This window comes from Populus euphratica, unplaced genomic scaffold (assembly GCF_000495115.2).
Source record: "Populus euphratica unplaced genomic scaffold, PopEup_1.0 scaffold133.1, whole genome shotgun sequence".
Taxonomy (NCBI): Eukaryota; Viridiplantae; Streptophyta; class Magnoliopsida; order Malpighiales; family Salicaceae; genus Populus; species Populus euphratica.
Genome location: NW_011499937.1, coordinates 286801 through 298633, shown reverse-complemented (window position 1 = coordinate 298633; position 11833 = coordinate 286801). Strand labels below are relative to the sequence as shown.

Genomic DNA, 11833 nt, shown 5'->3' with positions numbered 1-11833 from the left:
AAAACTTAAATGGAGACTGGAAGGTGAAGCTGATGGTAGGCCAGGACCAAGATATATGTTGGGTTGACAAGTTATTATCTCAGACCTTGGAAGTGATCCTTTCTAGTACACAGCGGCATAAAGGAACCTTCTTGGGAAAGACATTAAGTTCCAAGCTCTTTAAAAGGCTCAATCGGCAAATAAAGTGAAATGCAAGTAACTGTACCCCTTCAGAGTTTTATGGATCATCATATAACTGATCAACAGTCATTCAAATAAGTCTACAACCTATGAATTGGGAAAGACAGAGCCAGAGGATATCAGAGTCACTGCTGCACTGTCTACTCAGCAATATAAGTGGTCGGCCTGGTCAGTCTTCAAACGACCTCACTTTATGTACTACTGGAAGTTAGAGAAGAGAGGGTCACAACGGTTCTAGACTGATTCACGCAACTAAAATATTCAAAAATTTATGTAAAGTGAAAAATAATTAAAAAGGATTCTAACAAAAGCAAGTGAAAAGAAGAAGATCCGGCCATATCAAGATGAGATGAGAGGACATCACTACAAAATTGAAGTTTAAGGGTGGAAGTCACCTTCCCATACAGAGTCGAACCAATTCCTCCAGTATGCTGGTGGGCAACACCATAGAAGAGATAGCCAGTAGTTGGCATGGTAAGGTTTGTCCTTTTGACATCAACACACCCATTAACAGCAGTATCAGTGGAGCTGCAAGACTTGATTTCATATTCAACCTGTAGCAAAAACATTATTAGTGATTCTCAATTAAACAGAAGGGAGCAGTTCTACTGGAAAAAAAAAAGTTCCCGTTGAAACCGCCCTTTTATTTTCTGAAACTTCCGAAACGCGTGCTCAGGAATGTTCATTTCATGTGTTCAGTACCAATTTGGTCAAAGTAATCTAACCATAGATTCAGTAAATACAACTTTTTATTAAAAGGCATAACAAATGCAGCAGCATCATCACAAAAATGTGTGTATATAATGATGGGGAGTGACACAGAATCCAAGATCCCCATACCTCACACTAAGGCTGCTCCGAGTATGCAAAACTATATACTCTCAAAAGGGGAGGCCAGTTTTGCATGCTGGTATATGTGCTTATGACTGGGGTTTCGCTTTCAGAGTGTACATTGAGTTTTTATATATCAATAAATATGCATCTACTTACATGTATCAGGAACTTCACTCCAGTGAAATTAATTTAGTGAATTCAGATGTGACACAGCACTATTGCAACTATACTGTACCCTACTGGAGGGTTTCCAATAGTAGCAGATATTCTGTCAGTTCACCATCCTCTGCTGTACGTTTAAAGAATTCAGCTCATTATCAAGTGTATTTCCCACTGTAATACTTTTCTCAAAGAAGAAGAAAGGATGATTGATATAGAACCTTGTGTCTAACCATTGTCATGGTTGCCAAGGTGTCTCCTTATAGCATAGTACCGGTATTCTTAAATAATAGGAAGCAAGAATAGCAGAACAAAACGTAAATGCCTGATTCAATTTTCATGTAATGTCAAAACACCAAGTACAGAAGTCCTTACCTGGCAACCATTCTCTGGACCAAATCCTGTTGAACCATTTAGCCTTTTCCCAGTATCAGTGACATCAAATATAAAGATTTTAACAGGAATAATGTCACTATCCCATTCAACCCATTCCACAGTGTATCGCAGGTAAAGACTCCTCCTGGTACCCTGGAAACCTTGTTTGACCTTGCATTGTGTATGATCATAGCAACAAAGTAAGCCTCCTTTATAGCCTGGCCTCAAAGGGCGTCCCCATTCACTAGCTTTGATGTTGTATAGATCACACCTGCATTCAGTGCATCCCAACCTATCTTCAGCACCCCGTGTATCAATTGCATGGACATTAAGCAACCATCTCTCCTCATACCCAACAGGAATTTCAGCTGGATTGCCAATTTCTATTGCGTAGGGATCAGGAATGTGTGTAGCTGTTTTTCGTGTTTCAGATCCCAGGCCAAAATACTGATTAAGAATACCTTTCTGGCATATTCCACTATTACGTGCAGAAATGCGATCTGATTCCTTAAACTTCTGCTCATGGTTAGTCTCAACCACATCTAGCTGTTGATAGTATCTCGAAACAAGCCAGTGGTGAAGATAAGTTTCGTGAAGAGGAACAGGATTCCCAGTATCATCAATCACTTCAGCTTTGAAACTCTTGATTCCAATATGACCTTTAGGGAAGTCAACATTGCGATAGAATCTATTCTCCACAGATCCTGGTCCCAACACAAATTTTGGTGATAGGAAAGTGGTAGATTTGATCTTACTACCACCTTTCATAGAAGCTCGTGTATAAGATAGATTAGATGCCAGTATTAGTATTGCAAACAAAAGCAAGCAGGCTCGAAAAGAATGTACCATATTGCCTGTCAGTTTCAATATCTCAGGTTAAGCTATAAATCTTTCACAAAACCAAGCACAGTATACTTGAGTTGAAACCAGCAAACTAAGACAGTAAGCACAAGAACATTGAGACGTTAAAATTGAAATTACTAGCAAACTGCAACACATGATGAGGAAAGTTTCAAGTTTTTTTAACCTTTATCTTCTCAAATGCTTATTTGCTACACGATTGGAATCACAACTATGCAGCTAGAACTGATCATACAATTTTTTATCCATCTCGTGCCGAATTCAAGATGGAGATGGAAAATTAGTGCTTTATACAAGTTGATTTGACTGGGAAAAAAAATTAGCACCGGGGAAATGTTGTGCTAAAAATCCAATTATTTTGGACATAAACTCGGGTGACAGGTAAGTTCTAGATTTGATCTTGTTTCCATTTTCCGGGAAGGCTTGTGTATAAGATACGTCAAAAGCCAGCATTAAAAGTACTAACAGAAGTACCATGTTGCATGTCAATCAATTTCAATGTCTCAGTTTAAAACCACATAATCTTGCACAAAGGAATAAATCCATGTTGTTGTGTATACTTTCTTTTTCAGCAGTTTTTACTGACCACCATATTTGTGATTGAAAAGGAAGAGTAATTTAATTAAGAAGGGTTTTGGATTATGATCAATTAGCATAAAATAATAAATCATAACCCCTCCTTTGTCATCCTGAAGATGTTTGTTCAAGATTTTTATTCTAGCCAACAGCTGCCATGGATAACAAAATTAAACAATAAAAAATCTCTGATTTCACAAATTTTAGGACCATGCTAACAGAGATGTCCCAAATCCCAGAATCTTAAGTAACGCATCTTAATTACTTCATGGATAATGATTAATTTCAGGTAAATAATTTTCTTTTTTTAGCCCGGGAAGCACTAAATTAATGGTAAAAACTTAATTATTTGAAAAAATAGTTTCAAACCAGGAGATTTAAAGATGATCCGATAAAAAAATCAATAATTTTATAGAAAAAATAATAAATAATTTTAAAAAAATTTAAATTTCAAGAACAAAAATATTCATGTATTATTAAATGATTAATGCTCTAAAACATATGCAAGCAATTGATAATAAACAGGTTCTCAACCCCACACCTAGATGTCTTAAGTACTCAAGACCTACAATTAAATCTAGATAAAAGAGTATGATGTCATAACACTTTTAATTTAAATGGATCTAATATATTTTTTGGATTTAATTTATAGCTGAATTCAAAAATATTGAGTTTGATATTTTATCAGGTCAATGTTTTTTCGGATTCAACTGATGACTGAACTGGAATTTATTAGGTTCGACATATCATCAAATCCAAATTATATTGAATTTGGCTAATTATGGAACTAAACTCAAGTATTTTGAGTTTGATATCATGTCATTTTGAGTTTAGTTCTTCTTGTATCTAAATTATTGAACCTAATTTATATTAGATTTGGTTAAATACCAAACCTAAATTTTTAGGTTTGATATATTGACAAACCTACCTCATTCCAGATTTTTTTAAAGTCTCAAAAAGATAAGCCAAGAAACAATTTCCTTGTAAATCCACATCCTGATAAATATTGCAGTTAAATCTAACAAATCTAAGCAACTCCAGTTTAATAAAAGATAGGTATAATAAAACTGACATAAGTCTATTAATGCCTTCAGGTCTACAAAAATGGATATGGAACCAGCAGTCAAAAAAGGTTTCCTTGCTGAATTACTTTCAAGTACAAACAGAGAGGCAAAACACATAAACAATAAAAGTAAGATTTTCATAGATCACCTCGATTATCTCGATTACCTTGATTAGAACTTGAAAAACAAGAACTGAATTCAACAGTTTCTGCCACTTCTCAAGGAAATGTATCTTCTTGAACAACTCGGTTTCTCTTCTGTCCAGAACTCAAGAGAAGGAAAGATTGAGAAAGTGCTGCTATCTTATTGAATTAGGAATTAGGCTATCCATTTGTAATAAAAAGTTTAATATTCAATAAACCAGAGGCAAAGAGTTGAACTAATTAGACAGAGGTTCCTGCCTAAAGCCACGACATCTACTATTGTATGTTGTTTTCTTTTTTAAATGTGGGTGTTGGATTAACTTGTATGTAGCTCAATTAATTTTACAAGTTCTGAAGTTAATGATTATATAAGCCTTTAATTGCCTTGAGATTTATAGGACTAGAATCAATAATCTCTAAAAAACAAATTTAAAATTTGACCAATTAAGTTACATTTCCTTAAAGTTAATAAAATTTCTTGAATTTATAAAAAAATAACTTTGAAAGGCTTCTTAGTGTTAGTTGAATTGTTTAAAAGGCATGCAAATATTTCATTTTCTAAGTTCTTATCAATACTTTTTTAAAAATTTAAATATATTGTTTTCGAGGACATGCTAGTATTTAATAAAAATTCTAATTAACTAGTCTAATACAATTATTTTTTTTCATCAAAGATAATAATGCTTTAATTAATATCAAATAATTCCTACTTTAACCCATGTCTTCATGTAAAAATACTGATTTTGCATCCAAGATACTTTATGAATTTTGAACTACCAAAGCAGTAATTAATTTAATTATATCATGTCTTACAACCATAGAAAAAACTTCTTGACATTATACTCTTTATATTGTACTCTAGCTTGAAACATTTAGCTACCAAGTGTTTTTGTTTTCTTAATGATATTTTCAAAAATCATAGGATAATATAAAAAAATAAGTAAGTAGATTATTAGATTAATTAATTCCAATTATTTCTTAATTATTCATCTATATAGATCTTTTTCTAACACATGATCTTTAATTATTAGATATACTTTGATTATCTAATAGTTGTAGTGTTTTTCTGTATAAGTTTTTTTATTATTTTATTATTCTCATCATCTAAATTCACTAGAATATTTTTTTTAATATCATTATTACTTCATGTCTAAAATCTAACTTTATAAAAATATAAGTTTTTGAATAATTACTCATAGTAAGGAAAATATATTTTTCTCTCTTTTTATCAAACTTTTGTCTTTTTTGATCCGAGATATAAGCAATTGATAATGTACCTAAAAATTCTTAGATGTTCTATTGTCAGTCTTCATTCACTCCGAGATTCTTTTAGTGTCTTATCTTAGATGAAAAATGTGAGACTTCAATTAAAAATACAAACACTTCAATTTACTACTGGAAGACTATTCCTTGTCAAAAGAATTTGAACTATATTTATATTTATAATAGTATAATTTTTTCTTTTGCAAACTTTATTTGCTTTAATATCAATGGTTGAAAAAACCAAGGATATAAATATTTAATTTTTTAATTTAATATTTTTTAAAATTTAAAAATTTTAAAGACTGTGACCGTTATAGTTTTTATAAAGAGGTTATTATAATAACTCAAACTAATTAGTTAAACAAGATTCTAATTAACTATTCTTACACATCGAAGGTTGAAAACACCAAGTGCACAAATATTTAACCTCCCAAGAGATTACAACCTTTAACTATTTTAATCTGATTCTAATTAACAAATCATTTTTTATCAAGATTCCTATTCACACGGACAGAAATTCCATCCCAAAACTCTTTAAATAATACACAAGTGAACTTCTCAATAAATCATCTGATACCCCTTTCAAAGAGTCTGAGTTCTTTATTCATCTTATTTACATTTTCTAGAGAAGCTTGTATATATGATATGCCAAAAACCAGTAATAAAAATTACTAACAGAAGAAGGGGGAAAGAATAAGATTTTTCTTGTCACCGAGTTTGCCAGCATAAACAGGGTGGAAAAACACGTTTTTACTCGTCTTGTTTCAATCAATAAATGTAAGACTTCAATCGACATACACGAATTCAGAAGTTTCTGCCACTGCAGGCACAAGTAGAAACTTAGTGATTTTGAAAAACTTTTTTTCTCTTCTGATATGCAAATGGCAAAGAGAAGGTAGGGGCCGGGTAGCGTGTCAGAAGTCCTGTCATATCATTGAATCACACCATCCATGATTGGTGATGTGGGATACAGTATTCAGCTAGTCATATCAATAGTCTATGTCATATGGAGGATTTGAAGTTCATTTCTTCAAGAAAAAACTGTTGGGAGTTATGAATCATGCATTTTTTCTTAATTAAGAAAAAAAAAGTTTTTACTTCTGATCTTTCTAGTAAAAGAAAAAAAGTAAATAATAGATGTAAATACAAATATTTTACTTGAACTATTATTTTTATTTGATATATTTTCATTTATTTTATTTTAAAAGTTAATCCTGATTTTCAAGAATAAATAATTTTGATTTTTATAAATGATCGTGCAAATATAACTTACGAAAAGATTTAAACAGTGCTATACTTAGTTCACGGTTTGATTTATAAGCAAGATCAGGCAAGAAGATACAGTACATGGATCATGAAAACACGAATTCAACTCTATGCCAGCATTGGCTGGTAGCCTTCCCCTCTCCCCTTCTTTAGCCGAGAATGTACAGTTACAGCAACAGCTATTGCCATTCCGAACAAAGCTATAATTGCAACCGCATATGTGGATCCTTTCATGTTTACATGCATCTGTAAGAACCAAGAAAATCAATGGTTTTCAGTTGTCAACAATCCAAAATGTTATCAACATCGTTTTGTGAATTCTTCTCCATGTTGCTATCCTAAGTACCAGAATTCTCTTTCGCTATAAAATGTCATTTATAAAAACACTATCTAATTCCAGCATAATTTTTTCTGCTATAAAAATGTTTCTACCTGATTCTACTTGGCTAGAAAAACACTATCTAATTCCAGCATAATTTTCTTCTTAATATCTAAAACATTGCTTGTAAGGATTCCTCCAAGGGAGATTTGAACAACAATGCATGTGACTCTATGCACATACATGCAAAACACACACAACATCCGTTTGCATTCATGTAAGTTTAAATGGTCACCATTTAAATTTTTCAAAAAGACTTACATGAATGGGAGCTTGTAGCAAACTCGTGGGGTTTGGTGTTCGGTCTGCAACCAACATGTAGAAAAGCCCCATAACTCCTGTGTGGTTTTGATCTCTGCTGTAGTTGGATTCCAGAACTAGCTTCTCCCCAGCCGTTATCTGGATAGAGCCTGGTTCAGGATAACATGTGGACATTCCTACAATGTAACCTGCCTCATTTCCCGCTTCTTTTCCTTCTCCATATATTGGTAGTGAAGTACATATAACACGTCCATCCTGATCAGAATAAAATCTTAACTAACCTTCATCTTAAACATTTAACGCTTGAGCATAGTATTACATAATCAATGACATTGAGAGAGGTGCGTGAGGGAGCACTACAGAAAGCAGTCCAAGAAAATGAAGAAACAACAATTTTGGACAGCAACAAAACTTAAATGGAGACTGGAAGGTGAAGCTGATGGTAGGCCAGGACCAAGATATATGTTGGGTTGACAAGTTATTATCTCAGACCTTGGAAGTGATCCTTTTTAGTACACAGCGGCATAAAGGAACCTTCTTGGGAAAGACATTAAGTTCCAAGCTCTTTAAAAGGCTCAATCGGCAAATAAAGTGAAATGCAAGTAACTGTACCCCTTCAGAGTTTTATGGATCATCATATAACTGATCAACAGTCATTCAAATAAGTCTACAACCTATGAATTGGGAAAGACAGAGCCAGAGGATATCAGAGTCACTGCTGCACTGTCTACTCAGCAATATAAGTGGTCGGCCTGGTCAGTCTTCAAACGACCTCACTTTATGTACTACTGGAAGTTAGAGAAGAGAGGGTCACAACGGTTCTAGACTGATTCACGCAACTAAAATATTCAAAAATTTATGTAAAGTGAAAAATAATTAAAAAGTATTCTGACAATAGCAAGTGAAAAAAAGAAGATCCGGCCATATCAAGATGAGATGAGAAGACGTCACTACAAAATTGAAGTTTAAGGGTGGAAGTCACCTTCCCATACAGAGTCGAACCAATTCCTCCAGTATGCTGGTGGGCAACACCATAGAAGAGATAGCCAGTAGTTGGCATGGTAAGGTTTGTCCTTTTGACATCAACACACCCATTAACAGCAGTATCAGTGGAGCTGCAAGACTTGATTTCATATTCAACCTGTTGCAAAAACATTATTAGTGATTCTCAATTAAACAGAATGAGCAGTTCTACTGGGAAAAAAAAAAAAGAGTTTCTGTTGAAACGTCCCTTTTGTTTTCTGAAACTTGTGAAACGCATGCCTAGGAATGTTCATTTCATGCGTTCAGTACCAATTCAGTCAAAGTAATCTCACAGATTCAGCAAATACAACTTTTTATTAAAAGGCATAACAAATGCAGCATCATCATCACAAAAATGTGTGTATATAATGATGGGGAGTGACACAGAATCCAAGATCCCCATACCTCACACTAAGGCTGCTCTGAGTATGCAAAAATATATACTCTCAAAAGGGGAGGCCAGTTTTGCATGCTGGTATATGTGCTTATGACTGGGGTTTCGCTTTCAGAGTGTACATTGAGTTTTTATATATCAATAAATATGCATCTACTTACATGTATCAGGAACTTCACTCCAGTGAAATTAATTTAGTGAATTCAGATGTGACACAGCACTATTGCAACTATACTGTACCCTACTGGAGGATTTCCAAGAGCAGCAGATATTCTGTCAGTTCAACATGCTCTGCTGTGCGTTTAAAGAGAATTCAGCTTATTATCAAGTGTATTTCCCACTGTAATGCTTTTCTCAAACAAGAAGAAAGGATGATTGCTATAGAACCTTGTGTCTAACCATTGTCATGGTTGCCAAGGTGTCTCCTTATAGCATAGTACCGGTATTCTTAAATAATAGGAAGCAAGAATAGCAGAACAAAACGTAAATGCCTGATTCAATTTTCATGTAATGTCAAAAACCAAGTACAGAAGTCCTTACCTGGCAACCATTCTCTGGACCAAATCCTATTGAACCATTTAGCCTTTTCCCAGTATCAGTGACATCAAATATAAAGATTTTAACAGGAATAATGTCACTATCCCATTCAACCCATTCCACAGTGTATCGCAGGTAAAGACTCCTCCTGGTACCCTGGAAACCTTGTTTGACCTTGCATTGTGTATGATCATAGCAACAAAGTAAGCCTCCTTTATAGTCTGGCCTCAAAGGGCGTCCCCATTCACTAACTGTGATGTTGTATAGATCACACCTGCATTCAGTGCATCCCAACCTATCTTCAGCACCCCGTGTATCGATTGCATGGACATTAAGCAACCATCTCTCCTCATACCCAACAGGAATTTCAGCTGGATTGCCAATTTCTATTGCGTAGGGATCAGGAATGTGTGTAGCTGTTTTTCGTGTTTCAGATCCCAGGCCAAAATACTGATTAAGAATACCTTTCTGGCATATTCCACTATTACGTGCAGAAATGCGATCTGATTCCTTAAACTTCTGCTCATGGTTAGTCTCAACCACATCTAGCTGTTGATAGTATCTCGAAACAAGCCAGTGGTGAAGATAAGTTTCGTGAAGAGGGACAGGATTCCCAGTATCATCAATCACTTCAGCTTTGAAACTCTTGATTCCAATATGACCTTTAGGGAAGTCAACATTGCGATAGAATCTATTCTCCACAGATCCTGGTCCCAACACAAATTTTGGTGATAGGAAAGTGGTAGATTTGATCTTACTACCACCTTTCATAGAAGCTCGTGTATAAGATAGATTAGATGCCAGTATTAGTATTGCAAACAAAAGCAAGCAGGCTCGAAAAGAATGTACCATATTGCCTGTCAGTTTCAATATCTCAGGTTAAGCTATAAATCTTTCACAAAACCAAGCACAGTATACTTGAGTTGAAACCAGCAAACTAAGACAGTAAGCACAAGAACATTGAGACGTTAAAATTGAAATTACTAGCAAACTGCAACACATGATGAGGAAAGTTTCAAGTTTTTTTAACCTTTATCTTCTCAAATGCTTATTTGCTACACGATTGGAATCACAACTATGCAGCTAGAACTGATCATACAATTTTTTATCCATCTCGTGCCGAATTCAAGATGGAGATGGAAAATTAGTGCTTTATACAAGTTGATTTGACTGGGAAAAAAAATTAGCACCGGGGAAATGTTGTGCTAAAAATCCAATTATTTTGGACAAGAACAATTTTAATCCTCCATGCACATAAATAAAGGATTGATTATAAAAGTGTTCCAATCATCCGCAAATCAAGAAGACTGACACCATGATTGAAACCTTCCTTATCAATTCACAACAAAGACGTTTGTTCAAAATCTTTAATCAAATCACCAATCACATGCACTGTTAGAACTGTGGAGAGAAACCCTCAAGAACCAGCATGATAACAGTTAAGGCAGAGATTACACGATAAAAGAACATTCAATTTATGCTATGATTATTATGCTTTAATTTGATTTGCCCACATTTTTTTTTTTTTAGAAAAGCCTTAATTTGTGATTCTGTATTGTAATGTTAGAGGGTATAGGAAACAGCCTTACGTGAAGATCACTATTAATCGGCTCCACTATAATTATACATGTTTGTTTCTTTCAAGCCCAAATACCCAAAATTGAGGTTGAAATTTTAACAGGATATCTTTGAACAACAAATTTCAGAAAAGAAAAAAGATCTAAAATGAGCACAGCATCATATTCACACATGGTTTCCATATGAAGGTTAAAATTTACTCGGAAAACAGTATGAGACAAATGAGTAAAAGAAAACGAAGCTATTGTCAATATCCAGCTATCTCACTTTAAACTCTTGAAATCCAAATCATACTCATCAATCAAATGCCTTGTACAAAAAGAAATCAAAATATCCTAACATGTTTTCTGCTAAATTTAGAAAGGAAAAAAAATCTTGACTAAAATGGAACAAATACTAACAAAGGGATATATTTATACATCATTAAGCAGAAAAAAAGGAAAGAAGAGAGCATATACCCAGATACCAAAAGTCACCTGGCCAAAAGTTCGAATTTTAATCAGTCCCCCGCCTTTTGAATTTATACACCAGTAGGACAATATTCTTTATCGGCTCTTTTCTGCTGGGTAAGTGGCAAAGATTTTATATGTATTCTTCCCAAGAACAAAGCAGGTCAGCCTGACAGACAATCGTTTGTTCAAGTACAACGTGTAAGAATATGAACTTAGCTGATTTAGCTGAGTTTGATTTTAGTTTTGAGAGTATTTTTAATAAAATTTATTTTTTTTATTTTTTTAATGAATATTTTTTAAATTATTTTAATGTGTGATATTAAAAATAATTTTTTAAAAATGAAAAGATATTTATAAATAAAAAACAATTTAAAAATAACTATAATCAAGATTTTGGTGTACGGAAATGTACCACGTGTGTGGATCTCCTTCAGACTTTGAATCATCGTTATTTATTGTACTAGTTTCTGGACAGTCCTGAGCCATGC

At 33.8% G+C, this 11833-nt stretch overlaps 2 protein-coding genes and 1 long non-coding RNA gene across 3 annotated transcripts; 1 reads left to right on the top strand and 2 right to left on the bottom strand.

Annotated features, from left to right (window-relative positions):
* Positions 1–11: 11 nt before the first annotated feature.
* LOC105136592 (uncharacterized) lies at positions 12–2568 on the bottom strand. The gene is made up of 2 exons (XM_011041991.1): positions 1549–2568; positions 12–734 (listed from the first exon to the last, which is right to left on the bottom strand). The coding sequence occupies exons 1-2, from the start codon at positions 2395–2397 to the stop codon at positions 450–452; spliced, it is 1134 nt and encodes a 377-aa protein (XP_011040293.1). The 5' UTR covers positions 2398–2568; the 3' UTR covers positions 12–449.
* A 124-nt stretch (positions 2569–2692) lies between these two features.
* On the top strand, positions 2693–11119 carry LOC105136593 (uncharacterized). The gene is made up of 2 exons (XR_844379.1): positions 2693–2773; positions 10544–11119. It is a non-coding gene; the product is annotated as an uncharacterized LOC105136593 (long non-coding RNA).
* Positions 6674–11552, bottom strand: LOC105136594 (uncharacterized). Its single transcript, XM_011041992.1, has 5 exons — positions 11352–11552; positions 9319–10172; positions 8344–8502; positions 7362–7616; positions 6674–6967 (listed from the first exon to the last, which is right to left on the bottom strand). The coding sequence occupies exons 2-5, from the start codon at positions 10165–10167 to the stop codon at positions 6830–6832; spliced, it is 1401 nt and encodes a 466-aa protein (XP_011040294.1). The 5' UTR covers positions 10168–10172; positions 11352–11552; the 3' UTR covers positions 6674–6829.
* Between the last annotated feature and the right edge of the window lie 281 nt (positions 11553–11833).

Bases quoted from the DNA above. Each gene is read 5' to 3' on its own strand.
- LOC105136594 (XM_011041992.1), bottom strand. From the start codon at position 10,167: ATGGTACATTCTTTTCGAGCCTGCTTGCTTTTGTTTGCAATACTAATA. The intron at 8,503-9,318 runs GTAAGGACTTCT...TTTTTGCAACAG, and splicing joins GTCCAGAGAATGGTTGCCAG to GTTGAATATGAAATCAAGTC. The intron at 6,968-7,361 runs GTAAGTCTTTTT...TGGTTCTTACAG, and splicing joins TGCTACAAGCTCCCATTCAT to ATGCATGTAAACATGAAAGG.
- LOC105136592 (XM_011041991.1), bottom strand. From the start codon at position 2,397: ATGGTACATTCTTTTCGAGCCTGCTTGCTTTTGTTTGCAATACTAATA. The intron at 735-1,548 runs GTAAGGACTTCT...TTTTTGCTACAG, and splicing joins GTCCAGAGAATGGTTGCCAG to GTTGAATATGAAATCAAGTC.